Here is a 14,408-nt window from a genome sequence, read left to right on the forward strand (position 1 = left end):
CAAGGTCAAAGGGTCAAAGTTGTTGGTATCCAGAGGATGGTCTTGTCACAAGGATTACACATGTGAAATATGAGAGCCCTAGCGTCAACCGTTCAAAAGATATGGCCAATGTTAAAGTTTTTCAAAAGCAGGTCAAACTCCAAGGTCAAGGTCAAAGGGTCAAAGTTGTTGGTACCCAAAGAAAGGTCTTGTCACAAGGAATACACATGTGAAATATGAAAGCCATGGCTTCAACCAATCAAAAGTTATGAGCAATGTTAAAGTTTTTGTGGACAAACAGACAGACAGACGGACGGACGAAGCAAAAACTATATTCCCCCAATCTTCGATACGGGGGCATAAAAATGCATAACTGGTGCTTTTATTCACATTTCCTGAAAATATAGTTGAGATAAGATAAATTTTTCTACATAAAATGATTAATTAACTATGATGATGAACTTTGAAAGACGCATTACTTTGTGCATTCTGATACATTTTCATGGGCATTTTCAATGACTTAACTGATAATTTTCAGTACCTGAGGATCGGACTACCTTAAATTATATATAGAATATATTCCTGTCGAAAAGGTTAGCTCCAAATCTGTCATTAATACAACACTGGAGGATTGTTATAGACACTGCAAAGTAATAACTCACACCACTAAGAATTGGTAAATAGTAGACCTTTTTTGATACGTAAGTGACTGTAATTTTACCTAGATTACATCGATGTATAATAGCTAGTGAAAAACTATGTTATATATATATTTTTTTTCTGTTTAGAAAGGGTGCGCCCCTGGTAGATACAGAAATATATAATTCTGGACAACTTATTTTCTTTTCCAGACACGAATTTTGCTTAACTAGTACATGTATGTTATAACCCTAGATATTAACGTATAATGGAAATGGGAGGATCTTGAGAGGGGAGTCCCAACTGAACCACACCGTGGAATTTTCAGAGTAATAAATTCCTATGTAAAAGAAAAAATGACCTTGGAAACCCCCTTTCTTCTAACCCTCTAAAAATGGTATGCAGAGTCATGAAGAAAATTAATTATGAAAAGTGTCCTCATCTACCACTCCTCCCTTTTAGGTTTTTCGGGTTTGGACAAGTTGTTTACGTTTTTTTCTTCTTTGCTTGTTAAAAAAATTCTGAGTCTGACATGGGCCCCCAACCCCACCCCAAGAGTTATATGCCGATTCCTATAGTAATTTTCACAGAAAATTTATGAACCCCAGATAATGTTTTCGCCTCATCCGATTTTGTTAGATTTTTTTTTTACTACATTTATTTTGTGTGTTCTAAGAGTTTATTTTTAACTAAAGAAATTGTGTTGCCGTTAGTTTGATGTTTCATGATAAAGATGACTGGACTACTTCTGATAACTGGTACAGCACTGTCACTTCTATGCTAAGCCTCTTAGTATCCTGAATATTTAGATAAAGCCTTGAAGTAGGTCAATGTGACCTAATTTTTGTTATCACACTCTGAAATCCCAAGATGTGTCAACTGAAAAAGTTGTAGGTCACAGTGAATTACTTCTTAGTTGACACAGTCCAAGGACCCAATATGTATCAACTGTTAGAATTTTACATGGAATATATTAGAAAATATTCAAAACTCTTTTTCTCAAGAACAGCAGGGCCATGATAAATTACATTAACACACCAAGAGTAAAATTTGCATACATGTAAAATTTACACCTGTTAGTAAACGAGTGCATGTGAACGGGGCTTAATTAGTCACTCATAGTGATACTGAAAAATCTCCATATTTTGTGGAATAAAATTTCATTAAGTCCTGACCCCTTTTGGCTAGAAATGAGTCATTACGTGGGGTCTAACTTTTCTTGGGAACTGAGAAAATACAAGGGTTGCCCAGTAGAATAGTTGACAATGCACTTTCATTAAAAAAACAAATGCATGTACTAAGCTTAAATTTATCTAGATCTATCATATTTGAATATCTTTATTTCTAGAAAAATATAGACAATATAGAAATAGAATGTGGATTTTATCATATGTGAATGTGCATAGGGTATAGTGTGTCAAATTGTATCAGATAACCCATGCTTGCATTGGTAAATGATATATGTTACATGTATCACGAAGCATTCCTTATTAAGTACAGTGTACAAGGGTAAAGATCAAGGTGTATGCGATAGTTTACATCATAGTAGTAAATTATAGACTAATATCGTTAACTGTAATTCTTGTCCTGTAAACTAGAATTTGTAATACTAGTAGATAAATCTAGTTATCAATGCAAAACTTGCTCTATTTTGTAATTTGGTTTGCCATATAAATGGCTATCATTTTAAACTGCATAAAAAATAAATACTGTAATACATGCATACTTAGATTTTTAATCAAATCAATACAATATATTTTCTTGCAATTCTTCTTGCAGAATTTCTTTTTGTGTCACATGTCCAAGAAGTACTGCATCTGCCTCAAGTAATGAGGTATAGCGTGCTGATCCTAGAAATTTGTCTGCCATTTCAAATTCCTTCAGGAGTAATTTCACTCTTGTTCCAAATGTGTAGCTGTAACAACATCAAAAGAAATTTTACACAGTGTTAAACTTTAAATGATCATGAAATAAAACAGTTCTATTGGTAAATGTAAACACATTCCTAAGGCCAAAATAAAATTATTGTTTGTTTGGAATTGCTTCCCACTTCATCGAAATGACCTCTCCTGGAAAAATTTTATTGACCAAAAATAATAAGAATTTTTTATTCTTCAATCAGTTTATGGCCTGTTATCACATGCTACTAAAAAAATTGAGCATCGGATCTAAGCAAAAACTGGGTTCTTGGTTGACAGGAGAAACCTTTACAAAAAGTAAGAAAATAGTGTTTTCACTGCTTATTGATACTTTTATGAACAGTTTCAAATTGAACCTCAGTTTTAAAAAAAAAAATCAGTAAGTTCCCTCCCTCTTTCCCTTCTGGGTCTGAAACCCCCTAGGTGGCAATTCCAAACAAAAATTTTTTTAAGGATGGCCTTATATAATATTTTGCAATCTACTGATAAATTTATTAAAGAGAGTAACTCAACAATGATGAAAATTCAACTCATTTTCTCAATGTTTTTTCTCGCTTTGAATTTACAAGCCATGCTGACATTTGGAACTCTATGGGTTATTCATAGATGGAACGTTCTATCATTAAAATGATATTGTCCTACGCGTCCCGTTTAACTATAGAAAATGTTCTGTGTGTTGGCAATATAGCAAAACACACATAGGCAATAACTCTTGCTCACTGCAAATACTATGAACAATCCAGGGAGTTCCAAATGTCAGCATGACAAGTAAATTCAAAGGGAGAAAAGACATTGAGAAAATGAGTTGAATTTTCATCTTTGTATGAATTATTTTTTAGGTAAAAAGGCATATACAAGCCCAAAAAGGTTTGTTAATAAATAATGATATATTATGATAATTCGTTTCTGTGCAACTCCTTTACTCCTTTTTTTCTGCAAAATCATTTTGCAGCAGATCAACTCCAATTTGCTATTGTTTCATTAACCTTGCCTATATATATATATATATATAAATTTAAACCTCCACGGACAAACTAGATAGAACGTTCTATCGTTAAAATGATATTGTCCTATGGACCCTGTTTAATGATAGAATTTGTTCCGTGTATTGGCAATGTAGCAAAATAAACACAGGCAATAACTCCAACTCAGTTCATTTACTGTGATCAATCCAGAGAGTTTCAAATGTCAGCATGGCGTGTAAATTTGAAGCGAGGAAAAACATTGAGAAAACTAGTAGACTAATTGTTCATGAACAATTAGAGGTCTTTCCACCTTCTTTAAATTTCATATATTCTTCATATTTAACTCTCAACTGTTTACTTTTTTTACAAAAGAGACCAGAAATGGCTTGAGAGATGGAAAAAATGAAAATTAAAAAAAAAAATTGAAATGACCTTGACCTTTGACAAATATTCAAGGTCAAAGGTCAAGGGTCACATTGCAATTAACCCCATGCTTCTACGACTTTTAGTTTTAAAGTTATAAGGTTTACTAGTAAGCACAAAGACGTTAAAGGGCGATAACTCATATAAGGAGTCACCGGATACTTTCGCACTGAATAGATAAGTTGTGTCTAAAGACCCTGAAGACATTAGTGAAGGTTTTGTGTCTCAGTGGTTTACGGTTTCAGAGGAGTAGCGATAACAAGGTTTTTCGGACAAGGGGCAATAACTTTTAAAAGGGTTAATCTTAGGGGACAAGATTGAAATCTTTGAAATAGTTTTAAAAGTACATATTAAAGATGTTAAGATATACTGTATATGTTGAAAGACAAAAGTGCTATAAAAAGAGCTTTATTTCTCATATTTGGAATGACCTTGACCTTTGACCTTAACATAAACTTCAAGGTCTAAGGTCAAAGAATCTAATGCAGTTGGTTTCATGTCTCTACGGCTTATCGTTTTGAAAAATTTTCATTATTTGTAAACTTCAAAAACTTTAAGGGGCAATAACTCATAAAAGGGGTCGACAAATACTTTCACAATGATACAATGAAGCAAGTACTAAGTTAGTCAAAGACATTGATGAAGGTTTTGTATCTCTACGGTTTACGCTTTCGGAGGAGTAGCGATAACAAGTATTCTAGAGAAAGGGGCAATAACTGCGAAAGGGGTTATAGGATATAGGCGTTGGGTCAAATTTGTTCATAACTTTTTATGACCTTTACGATGAAAAAAAAAATATTTTCGATTAATGTCGAAACAAAAAATCAGCGGAAGAAAAATAATAATAATAAGAATAATAAGAACTAGTAGACTAATTGTTCACAGAACAATTAGAGGTCTTTCCACCTTTTTAAGTGTTTCCATGTAATTTGGGCTGTAAAAAAAGAAGAAAAATGCAAAAAAAAAAAAAAAAAAAAAAAAAAAAAATGTTCTTCCAGCAGGGATCGAACTCAGAACCCTTAGCTTGAAAGGCAGACGCGCTAACCACTACGCCACGAATTTCGATGAAGATGTATGCAGTAAACTACCTATTCAGGAATTTAAAAAAAATTGTTGTACAACGTAGTTATCGGAATTGAATAGTTTTGAGAAACATGTTTCCATATCATTTGGCTTTCAAAAGAACAAAAGAAAGAAGAAAAGTACAAGAAAATAAATAAACTCAAAAATTCGTCTTTTGCTATAGATTTATTGTCGGGTTCGTTTCTCTGTAGAGTTCAAAAGGTCTTCGCGCAGCTCCAAAAAAAGATGTTTTTTTTTTGTTTTTTTTTTTTTGCGATTTAGGGGCCAATTTTTCTCTCTTTCCCCTTCTCTCTTCCTTTCTCTTCCTCTCTCTTTTTTCTCTCTCTCTTCTTTTTTGCTTCCGTGTTTATGGCATTTGTTTACATAGTTACCATGGAAGTACAATGCATGACATGTGTTTTACTGTGCATATCGTATTTCTATTTCTGTGCATTATGCATTCGAAAGTTTAATTTGAGGTGTTAAATGTTCTGATTTAGTTAAACTACTTAGAAAAGTTGCCAATGAAATAAATCGGACTCGAGGCTAATGGTATGTACTATGTAGGTCGTCATATGGGAAAACATGGATTGGACTCAAAGCGGCCTGACTGCGGATCCTAAGATTGTTGCAGGTTCAGTAAGACGATTCCTGAATGAAACAAGTTTCCCTGTGGGTTATATTAAATGCAGCTATGATAAATAAAATGTTCTACATGCATTTTAAGAAGAAAACAAGATAATGAAAGCGTGGAATAGTTTATTTCATACATTTATATTGGTTTAACACCCCCCCCCCTTCATATATTCTATATTTCTCATATTTTGGATGACCTTGACCTTTGACCTTGACCTTAACATCAAGAACAAAAATGCAAGAATCCATTTCAGTTGGTCCCATGTCTCTACGTCTAAGCGTTAAAATTTTTTTTCAAGTTACGTAAACAGCAAAAAAACTTCAGGGGCAATAACTTGTATAAGGCTTCGATGAATCCTTTCGCAATGATAGATTGAAAAGCCCTCTCAATTAGTAAAAAGCATTGGTGAAGGTTCTGTATCTCTACGGTTTGTGGTTTCAGAGGAGTAGCGATAACAAGCTTTTCTTGCGAAAGGGGCAATAACTTCATTAAATGTCATCGTTCGAAGTGGTTGGGTCAAATCTGAAAATCATTTAAGTAGTCGACTAATATGAAAGATGCGTCTCTTCGATAAGTTGCGAAACAAAAAATCAGCGGAAGAAAAATAATAATAATAAGAATAATAATAAACAGAAGAAAATCAATAGGACTTTCCACAGAAAGGTGGAAAGCCCTAATAATAATAAACAGAAGAAAATCAATAGGTCTTTCCACAGAAAGGTGGAAAGACCTAATGAGTTGAATTTCATCTTTATGTGGATTATTTTTTCAGTTAAAAGGCATATATATATACAATCTCGAAATGGTTTGTTATGATTAATTTGGTAGTTCTTTTCAGTGCAACTCCTTTCGTATACTTCAAAATCATTTCGGAGCGGATCCACTCCGGTTTGCTACATTGCAAGTAAACTGGTAAATGGGGCACGGGGGTTTGCTCCCGGTGTGTAATAATTATTTATTAAAAAATCATATACGGTAATACTAAAACAACACAAGGGAGGACACCATTTTGGACCCCTTCCTCGCTTCAACCTCTGTTTTCGTTATATTTTCCCGTATTTTACTAACTCACTGCCTTGGGTCTGTCAAGTAATGATTCTTCTAGGACATAATGCTTGAATTTTCCCCTTGGAGCCTCTACAATACACATTTCAGACTAATAATAATCCAAACGCACTCTTTGGGACAGTTGATAGGGACAGAAAACGAAAACACATACATTCGAAAATCTCAGGGTTTTTCTATTAGTTAAAACAGCTGCTAATTATAAAATTGAAAAAAAAAACGCGTTCTAATTTCGTATTCGAATGTAAAACCCCAAGGTTACTTTCATTTTCTGTCCTCATCAACTGTGGCGGTGAGTCAATAAAATATGGGAAAATATAACGAAAACAGAGGTTGAAGCTAGGAAGGGGTCCAAAATGGTGTCCTCCCTTGCGTTGTTTTAGTATTACCCTATAGGATTTTTTAATAAATAATTATTACACGCCGGGAGCAAGCCCCTGTGTATGGGGCGTATTCTAACTGTGGTGAGGGCTTGTCCCGAGACAAAGTTAAATTATTCAACTAGGACAAACAGTGATTTCAGCATAACTTCAATACCTTTGTTACAGTGGATTTAAATTAACAAGATCTGAGAGATCCTCTGTTAGTAGAATTAGATTAAGTGCACACAAACTTGCAATAAAAAGTGGTAAATATATTTCCACATCAAGAAAGGAAAGATGTTGTAATGCTTGCAATACTGGTGTGATTGACGATGAAATTCATTTTCTTTTTCACTGTAAATTTTCCTACGACCATGAATATTGTAAAATTATTTATTTATAATTCGATCAGGATCAAAATCGACTATAGATGCTGTTTTAGATTTTGACAAGTCATTAGAAAGGCTACAGGAAGCATATAAATCGGGGACATAGAGAATGGAATTTTCATAAAATCTTATAATATTTTCTTTCCATACAGAATATATGTACTTTGATATGTACTATGATTAATCTATCCTGTTTTTGAACCAGAGAAATATGACTGTATCCTGATATTCTATTTGTATTTCTTGAGGGAAAGTTATAATTTATATGAAAAAAGCAGCATTATTTAAACATGTTAGAGTTTTGTTTTAAAGAAAAATTATGAGAATTAAAGAGTAATTAAATAATTATGTTAGCTTGAAATGAAAATCGTTACTCTGAGTGTCTGACACTAGACATGCTGGATGGCTTGTTACTTGAAGCAGGTGTAGGAGTTATTGTTCTTTGTAAAAGATCATAATAAACATCTTGAACTTCTAACATTTTTTTTATATAAAAAAAAGAAAGATAATTATTATTAAAAATATCTATAATATTTGTTTTAAAAAACTATAAAATTGTTGTCATTATTGGTGGGACTTGGAAATTGCACTCAAGTTATGTGAGGATGTAAAAGTTATCGTTCTTTGTTCTTTTAACAATCAGAATATGCTTCTAAACACTTTTTAAAAATGATTTTTTATTCAAAATATAATTAAACAATGATAATCTATAAAGATATATTCTTAAACATTACTAAAATATCATATTTCCTGGTGGGACTTATTATTTTTCTGTGGGACTCATGTGGGACTTATTTTCCCCGTGGGACTTGTTTTAGTATGTCCCCAACCAAATAATCAGTATCTGAATAAACATAATAATAACCTCTCATCAAAGCGCTGAACTATTTCCTCTTTTCCCGTCTCCTCGTTTTTTATCACCACTGTTGTCATAGGCCGCGGGCAAACACAATGAAATTTACCCCCAAAATCAATATACAAATCGTCATAAACAACGTCAATCACTTTTCCCATTACTATTGAATTTGAAATGTTCCCTAACTGACAGAACTTTGATCTTCGAAACAATGCTTCAAAAGTCACATTCTTGTTTTCAAGATTTGGAGCCGGTGTTGCCTCTAAATCGCCGATTTTCTTTTTAAGTAACTCAATGTCTCGATCCTCAAGAAGTTTTTTGTAACCAGCAACACTTAAACGTGACGTCGTTGTAATACTTCTGCAATCTCCTCGAAAAAGTTTTGCTAGACACATTTTCCTCACAACTTGGGTCGCCATCTTTGTTTTAAAATCTCACTAAATAACGCTGCAGACTATTAAATCCCTTAATTGTCAAACTCTATGCTTAAATTTTACGTTGACAATATTTTTTTTTAATATATACATTCAATGATGAAAAAACACTGACAGTTCTTTATAATGTGGAAGTTGTATAGGCTTATACAATTTATATTACGAATATTTTCCTCATGATTATTTCTATTTTTTCCTGAAATTAGCTGACCGGATATGGACTTGGTATAACTAGTAAATCAATGATCAATGCTTAGACATATTTATTTATACCTACATTGGAGACACTGTTATCATTTAATTCTATTAAAATCATCGAAAACTATTCAGTTTTTTAAAAAAATTTTTACTCAGCACTTTCTTATCAATTCTAAGATAAGACATTGATACAAAAATATATAAAGGAATGGGACCAGTTATACCCTTTCTCAAGTATAAACAATGGACAAATTGCTGAAATTCATGGGTTTTATTGGCGATCTTAAGGTTTTTAAAAGATTATATCCATAAATTTTGAGGATTATTTCTCTTTTTTATTGAAAAGAATTGTGTGTATTCTATCCCTTAAGCCTTTGGCAAGGAAAACACAAAATGACAGAGTCTTTTACATGTGAAATTGTTTGTTAAAGAACAAAAAAAGTAGGCCTAATTTCATCATTTGATTTGTTACATCGGTATTCATTTTCGATTGATAGGATGTAATCAATAGTAATTTGATGACCTTTATTTCAGAGAGTGAAAAGAACTGGTTGGGTGTTGAGAAGAATTGAGGATCCTGAATCGGTGGCTGATCATATGTACAGAATGGCTCTTCTTTCATTCCTAGTGGAACCTACCTCAGGTCTCAATAAAGACAGGTCCTACTTGTACTGCTTCTCAAACTGTTCACCATAGGTGTGAATTGCTGAACGATGTTTATTTGGAAATTTAAATATAGTTGCACAGCATGCTTTACCTTAAATTTTTTATCATATTTAAATAGTGCTTACTGTACGTGCCTTACATGCAAAATAAATTAATCTTTCTTTTTTTTTTTTTTTACCAAATCAGAGCAATATACAGTTGAACTCTGGTATGTTGAACACTGATATCTCTAATACCATGGATTTGTGGAAGTGATTTGGAAGTCTCACCTTTCATTCTTTTAAGTATTTTACCCTTGGTATCTCGAACATTGGGATATCTCAATTTTTTTCTCCGTCACACCAAGTTCAAGATAATAAGGTTTGATTGTATACATGTATATACAGTCACATGTATATACAGTCAAACCTCATTATCTCAAACTCAATGGAACTGAGAAAAAACTTCGAGATATCCAAGGGTTCGAGATACCAAGGGTAAAATACTTAAAAATAAGAGGTTAATTGGGACTTCCAATTCACTTTGACGTATCCATGGTGTTTGAGATAACAGTGTTCGAGATACTGAAGTTCAATTGTATATATATATATATAGAGAAAGAGAGAGGGAGGGAGAGAGAGAGAGAGAGCAAACTGTAAAGCAATTTAATTTTCAAAAAAATAATTATTTGGTATATAAATACTGCAGCACATAGTCTACTGTATGCAGGGTTAATTTTCACCCTTTTACACCTAAAAACAATTTAGCCCAGTTTTAAATTTGCCCTGACACAGTTGTATTAAACATATATAATACTGTCTTCTTTGAATTCACCCCATTTGAAACTTTCCCTCTTGAGAGGAGGGCAAAAGGGATGAAAATGAAAGGGGGCAAAAGGGATGAAAATGAAAGGGGGCAAAAAGTTTCTCTGTATACAGAATATCACTGGTGTTCTTCTAAGATATAGCATTTATTTCCATTGACAGATGCATCAAAATAAGCCTGGTCCATGATCTTGCTGAATGTATCGTGGGGGATCTTACTCCTCAAGATGACTTTTCAAAGTCTGAGAAACAAAAGCAGGAAATGGTACGGTTACTTTTATTTGTGAATCATGAAATTTAAAATGGTATTGTAGATTAAAGCATAAGCCATTTAACTGCTGAGGAGGTCAGTGTTTGTGATTTTCATTACTTAATCAGATTTGAATACAACTTTCTTCAGTTGCTGTATTTGTAGCTTCCATTTTATTTTTGGCTGATTGGCTTGCAAAGCAAAAATTGGTTTACGGATTGAACAATAGCTATTTGTCATTCTGCCTTCATCAGTTATTTTGTTTTCTTGTTGTGTTCAGCTAAGTTCTGGGGGACCTCCACACAATGTAGCGTAATCTTTTATAAGTAATTTACCTTGTTTTTGACCTTTAATCACTGTATTAATAAACGAAACAAATTTACTTCTGTTGAAGATGGCCCATAGCAATGAACATCACTTATAGCCTGTTATAGGTACAGATCTGTACATGTTAATCAGGCTATTTTTAGAGAACCACCATCAGAGGTGATCTTAGCCTTGACCTTTGACCATGAAATGGTAAAATAAAACAATTTTATATCTGATGTGGATGATACTCTTATATTATCTTCAAACATCACACAGGTAGATTGAGATTTTGGTGATAGATTTAGTTATTAAATGATGACTTGTAATAATATGTTTTAGGAAGCCATGAAGCACATCTGCAGTTTGGTTTCAGAAGAAGTAGGACAAGAACTCTATGAATTATGGGAGGTGATCAAATGAAATTTAATACATCATTGCTATCTGACATATTTTTTTGAATTTTTTAAGTTTACATTTCAGTTTAAATGTCAACTTAGTTAAATTGTGTTTGAAGAAGGAGTTATTGCCCTTGCACTTGTTGACTTTCATTAACTCTCACTTTTTCTCTCTTTAGGACTATGAATTTCAGAAAAGTGAGGAAGCTAAGTTTGTAAAGGACTTGGACAAATTTGAGATGATTCTCCAGGCTCACGAGTACGAGAATCTCAGTAACAGCCCAGGGAGACTACAGGAATTCTTTGATAGTACAAAAGGTAAGAATGTAACATTATTAACTGATTAATGAAATACACAGGGTGAGACATCTTATGAAGTTATGAAAAATATTCAGACAATTTGAAGTCCAAAGGTTAAGACAGACTACAGTAAAATCAGTAAGAAATCTTAAGATATAAATTGAAAGACATAGTGCAAATGGTAAGACTCTTATTTACAAATGATAAGGCATCAAATTGTACAAAGGGATAGACATTGTACAAATGGTTAGAGATCTTATTGCACAAAGGGTTAGACATCTTATTGTACAAATGATAAGGCATCAAATTGCACAAAGGGTAAGACATTGTACAAAGGGTAAGACATTGTACAAAGTGTTAGACATTTTATTAGGTCACCTGAGTCACTCAGGTGACCTATTGCTATCTGTTTTCGTCCGTCGTCGTGCGGGCGTGTGGGTGTGCGTCGTGCTTAAACTTTTCACATTTTCGACTTCTTCTCAAGAACCACTGGGCCAATTTTCACCAAACTTGCCACAAACTATCCTTGGGTAAAGATGATTCAAGTTTGTTCAAATGAAGTGCCACACCTTCTTCCAAGGGGAGATAATTAAGAATTAATGAAAAATTAATGGTATCTTTTAAAAATCTTCTTCTCAAGAACCACTTATACGGAAACATCATCAGGTAGCGTAGACTCAAGTTTGTTAAAATCATGACCCCCAGGGGTAGGGTGGGGCCACAATGGACGATCAAAGTTTTTACATAAAAATATATAGGAAAAATCTTTTAAAATCTTTTTCTCGGGAACAGCAAAGCCATGATTGGTCATATTTATATGGAAGCATCTTCAGGTAGTGTAGATTCAAAACCTGACCCCCCCATCCCCCCCCCCCCCCCGGGGTAGGGCAGGGCCACAATGGAGGATCAAAGTCTTACATAGGAATATATAGGAAAATTTCTTCTCAAGAACTGCAAAGCCATGATTAGTCATTTTGATATGATCGAAGTTTTACATAGAAATACATACAAAAAATCTTTAAAAATTTTCTTCTCCAGAACCACTGGGCCAAGAAAAATGAAACTTATCTGGAAACATACTCAGGTAGTGTAGATTCAGGTTTGTTCAAATCATGACCCCCAGGGGTAGGGCAGGGCCACAATGGATGATCAAAGTTTTACATGGGAATACATTGGAAAAATCTTCTTCTCCAGAACCACTGGGCCAAGAAAGATGAAATGTGGAAACATCTTCAGGTAGTGTAGATTCAAGTTTGTTAAAACCATGATCCCCAGGGGTAAGGTGGGCCACAATGGACAATGAAAGTTTTGCATTGGAATATGTAGGAAAAATCTTGAAAAAATTCTTTTCTCAAGAACAGCAAAGCCATGATTGGTTATATTTACATGGAAGCATCAGGTAGTATAGATTCAAATTTGTTTAAATCATGACTCTGGACTCTGGGGATAGGGTGGGTCCACAATGGACGATCAAAGATTTACAAAAGCTCCTTCTATCAATTTATTTTATACTCTATGGATCTTCTATGGATTGTTCTTTTATACTCAGGTGACCGTTAAGGCCCTTGGGCCTCTTGTTGTACAAAGGGTTAGACATCTCATTGTACAAAAGGTTAGACATCTTATTTTACAAAGGGTTAGACATTGTACAAAGGGTAAGACATTGTACAAAGGGTTAGACGTTTTATTGTACAAAGGGTTAGACATCTTATTGTACAAAAGGTTAGACATCTTATTGTACAAAAGGTTAGACATCTTATTGTACAAAGGGTTAGACATCTTACTGTACAAAGGGTTAGACATTTTATTGTATGAATGGTAGAACATGTTTTAGTACAGGAGTATTATATAAAGAAACCCATGGCAAGACATCCAAAGTATCCTCTTATATAAAGAAAAGACATTTTGAATTGAAAGTGTGGTACAGTGTACAGTAGAAATCTAGCTGTACAAAGTATATGTTACCTGTAATAAGTAGAGTGGACACATAGACTTATTAATGAACTGTATAATGAAATTTTGCTTTATATGTTGTTCCAAACTTTTCTTTCAGGAAAGTTCAAGACTGTGCAAATAAAAGACTGGGTAGAGAAGTTAAACACAAAAAGATGTTCATCTGGTGGATCATGACAAAATAAACTTAGTATTTCCTCAAAGTTTTTTGATTTTTCTCTTTAAAATCTATAAAGCTCAAAATTAGTATAAGGGATAATTATGGATGCCTTATTTGGAGGTAGTGTGACACAGATTCTAAATGCCTAAATGGGTACTATAGTATTGAATTTTAACTTCTCAGGTGATGTTATTAAAAATAAACTTTTCACCCAGCTGATTGCAGCCTCAGACTTTTCCTTACCCTATGCGACTATTCTCAATCTTTGGTAAGAGGCTTGGATGCTTGTTGAGGTCACATTTACATAACTTGTTCCTGTTTAGGCCGATGAGAATCGCACGGTCTCCAAGGCCTTCAAACGGTAGAAGGATAAAAAGTCGAAAGTGAACTAAACTTCATTGACATGAAATGAGTATTACTAAATTTTTATCCTTGTTTGTATATTTACAAAATGTGTGGTCTGACAACTTATGGTTGCTATCAAAAGTTTAACAACAAGGGTAACTTGATGCTCTCATTAAACAGTAATACCCGCACGTAAATGTTTGTCTCTAAATGTACTCTCCTTCGTACTTAGGTTAAGAGCAAACAAAGCCACAATAGTTATTCCGTAATTTACATAAATACGACACAGACAGTTGTTT

The 14,408-nt window shown here is 33.6% G+C and overlaps 2 protein-coding genes across 2 annotated transcripts; one reads left to right on the forward strand and one right to left on the reverse strand.

Moving 5' to 3' along the window:
- Window positions 1–2,335: 2,335 nt before the first annotated feature.
- Window positions 2,336–8,717, reverse strand: LOC133187311 (small ribosomal subunit protein bS1m-like). The gene is made up of 2 exons (XM_061322673.1): window positions 8,306–8,717; window positions 2,336–2,533 (listed from the first exon to the last, which is right to left on the reverse strand). The coding sequence occupies exons 1-2, from the start codon at window positions 8,713–8,715 to the stop codon at window positions 2,362–2,364; spliced, it is 582 nt and encodes a 193-aa protein (XP_061178657.1). The 5' UTR covers window positions 8,716–8,717; the 3' UTR covers window positions 2,336–2,361.
- A 452-nt stretch (window positions 8,718–9,169) lies between these two features.
- LOC133187312 (5'-deoxynucleotidase HDDC2-like) lies at window positions 9,170–13,807 on the forward strand. Its single transcript, XM_061322674.1, has 6 exons — window positions 9,170–9,216; window positions 9,463–9,587; window positions 10,560–10,662; window positions 11,296–11,364; window positions 11,531–11,669; window positions 13,705–13,807. Exons 1-6 carry the CDS (start codon window positions 9,172–9,174, stop codon window positions 13,779–13,781), a joined length of 558 nt encoding a protein of 185 aa, XP_061178658.1. The 5' UTR covers window positions 9,170–9,171; the 3' UTR covers window positions 13,782–13,807.
- Window positions 13,808–14,408: the final 601 nt, after the last annotated feature.

Source organism: Saccostrea echinata, unplaced genomic scaffold, assembly GCF_033153115.1.
Source record: "Saccostrea echinata isolate AGI-Se365-2 ecotype Australia unplaced genomic scaffold, CSIRO_AGI_Sech_v1 ptg000014l, whole genome shotgun sequence".
Taxonomy (NCBI): Eukaryota; Metazoa; Mollusca; class Bivalvia; order Ostreida; family Ostreidae; genus Saccostrea; species Saccostrea echinata.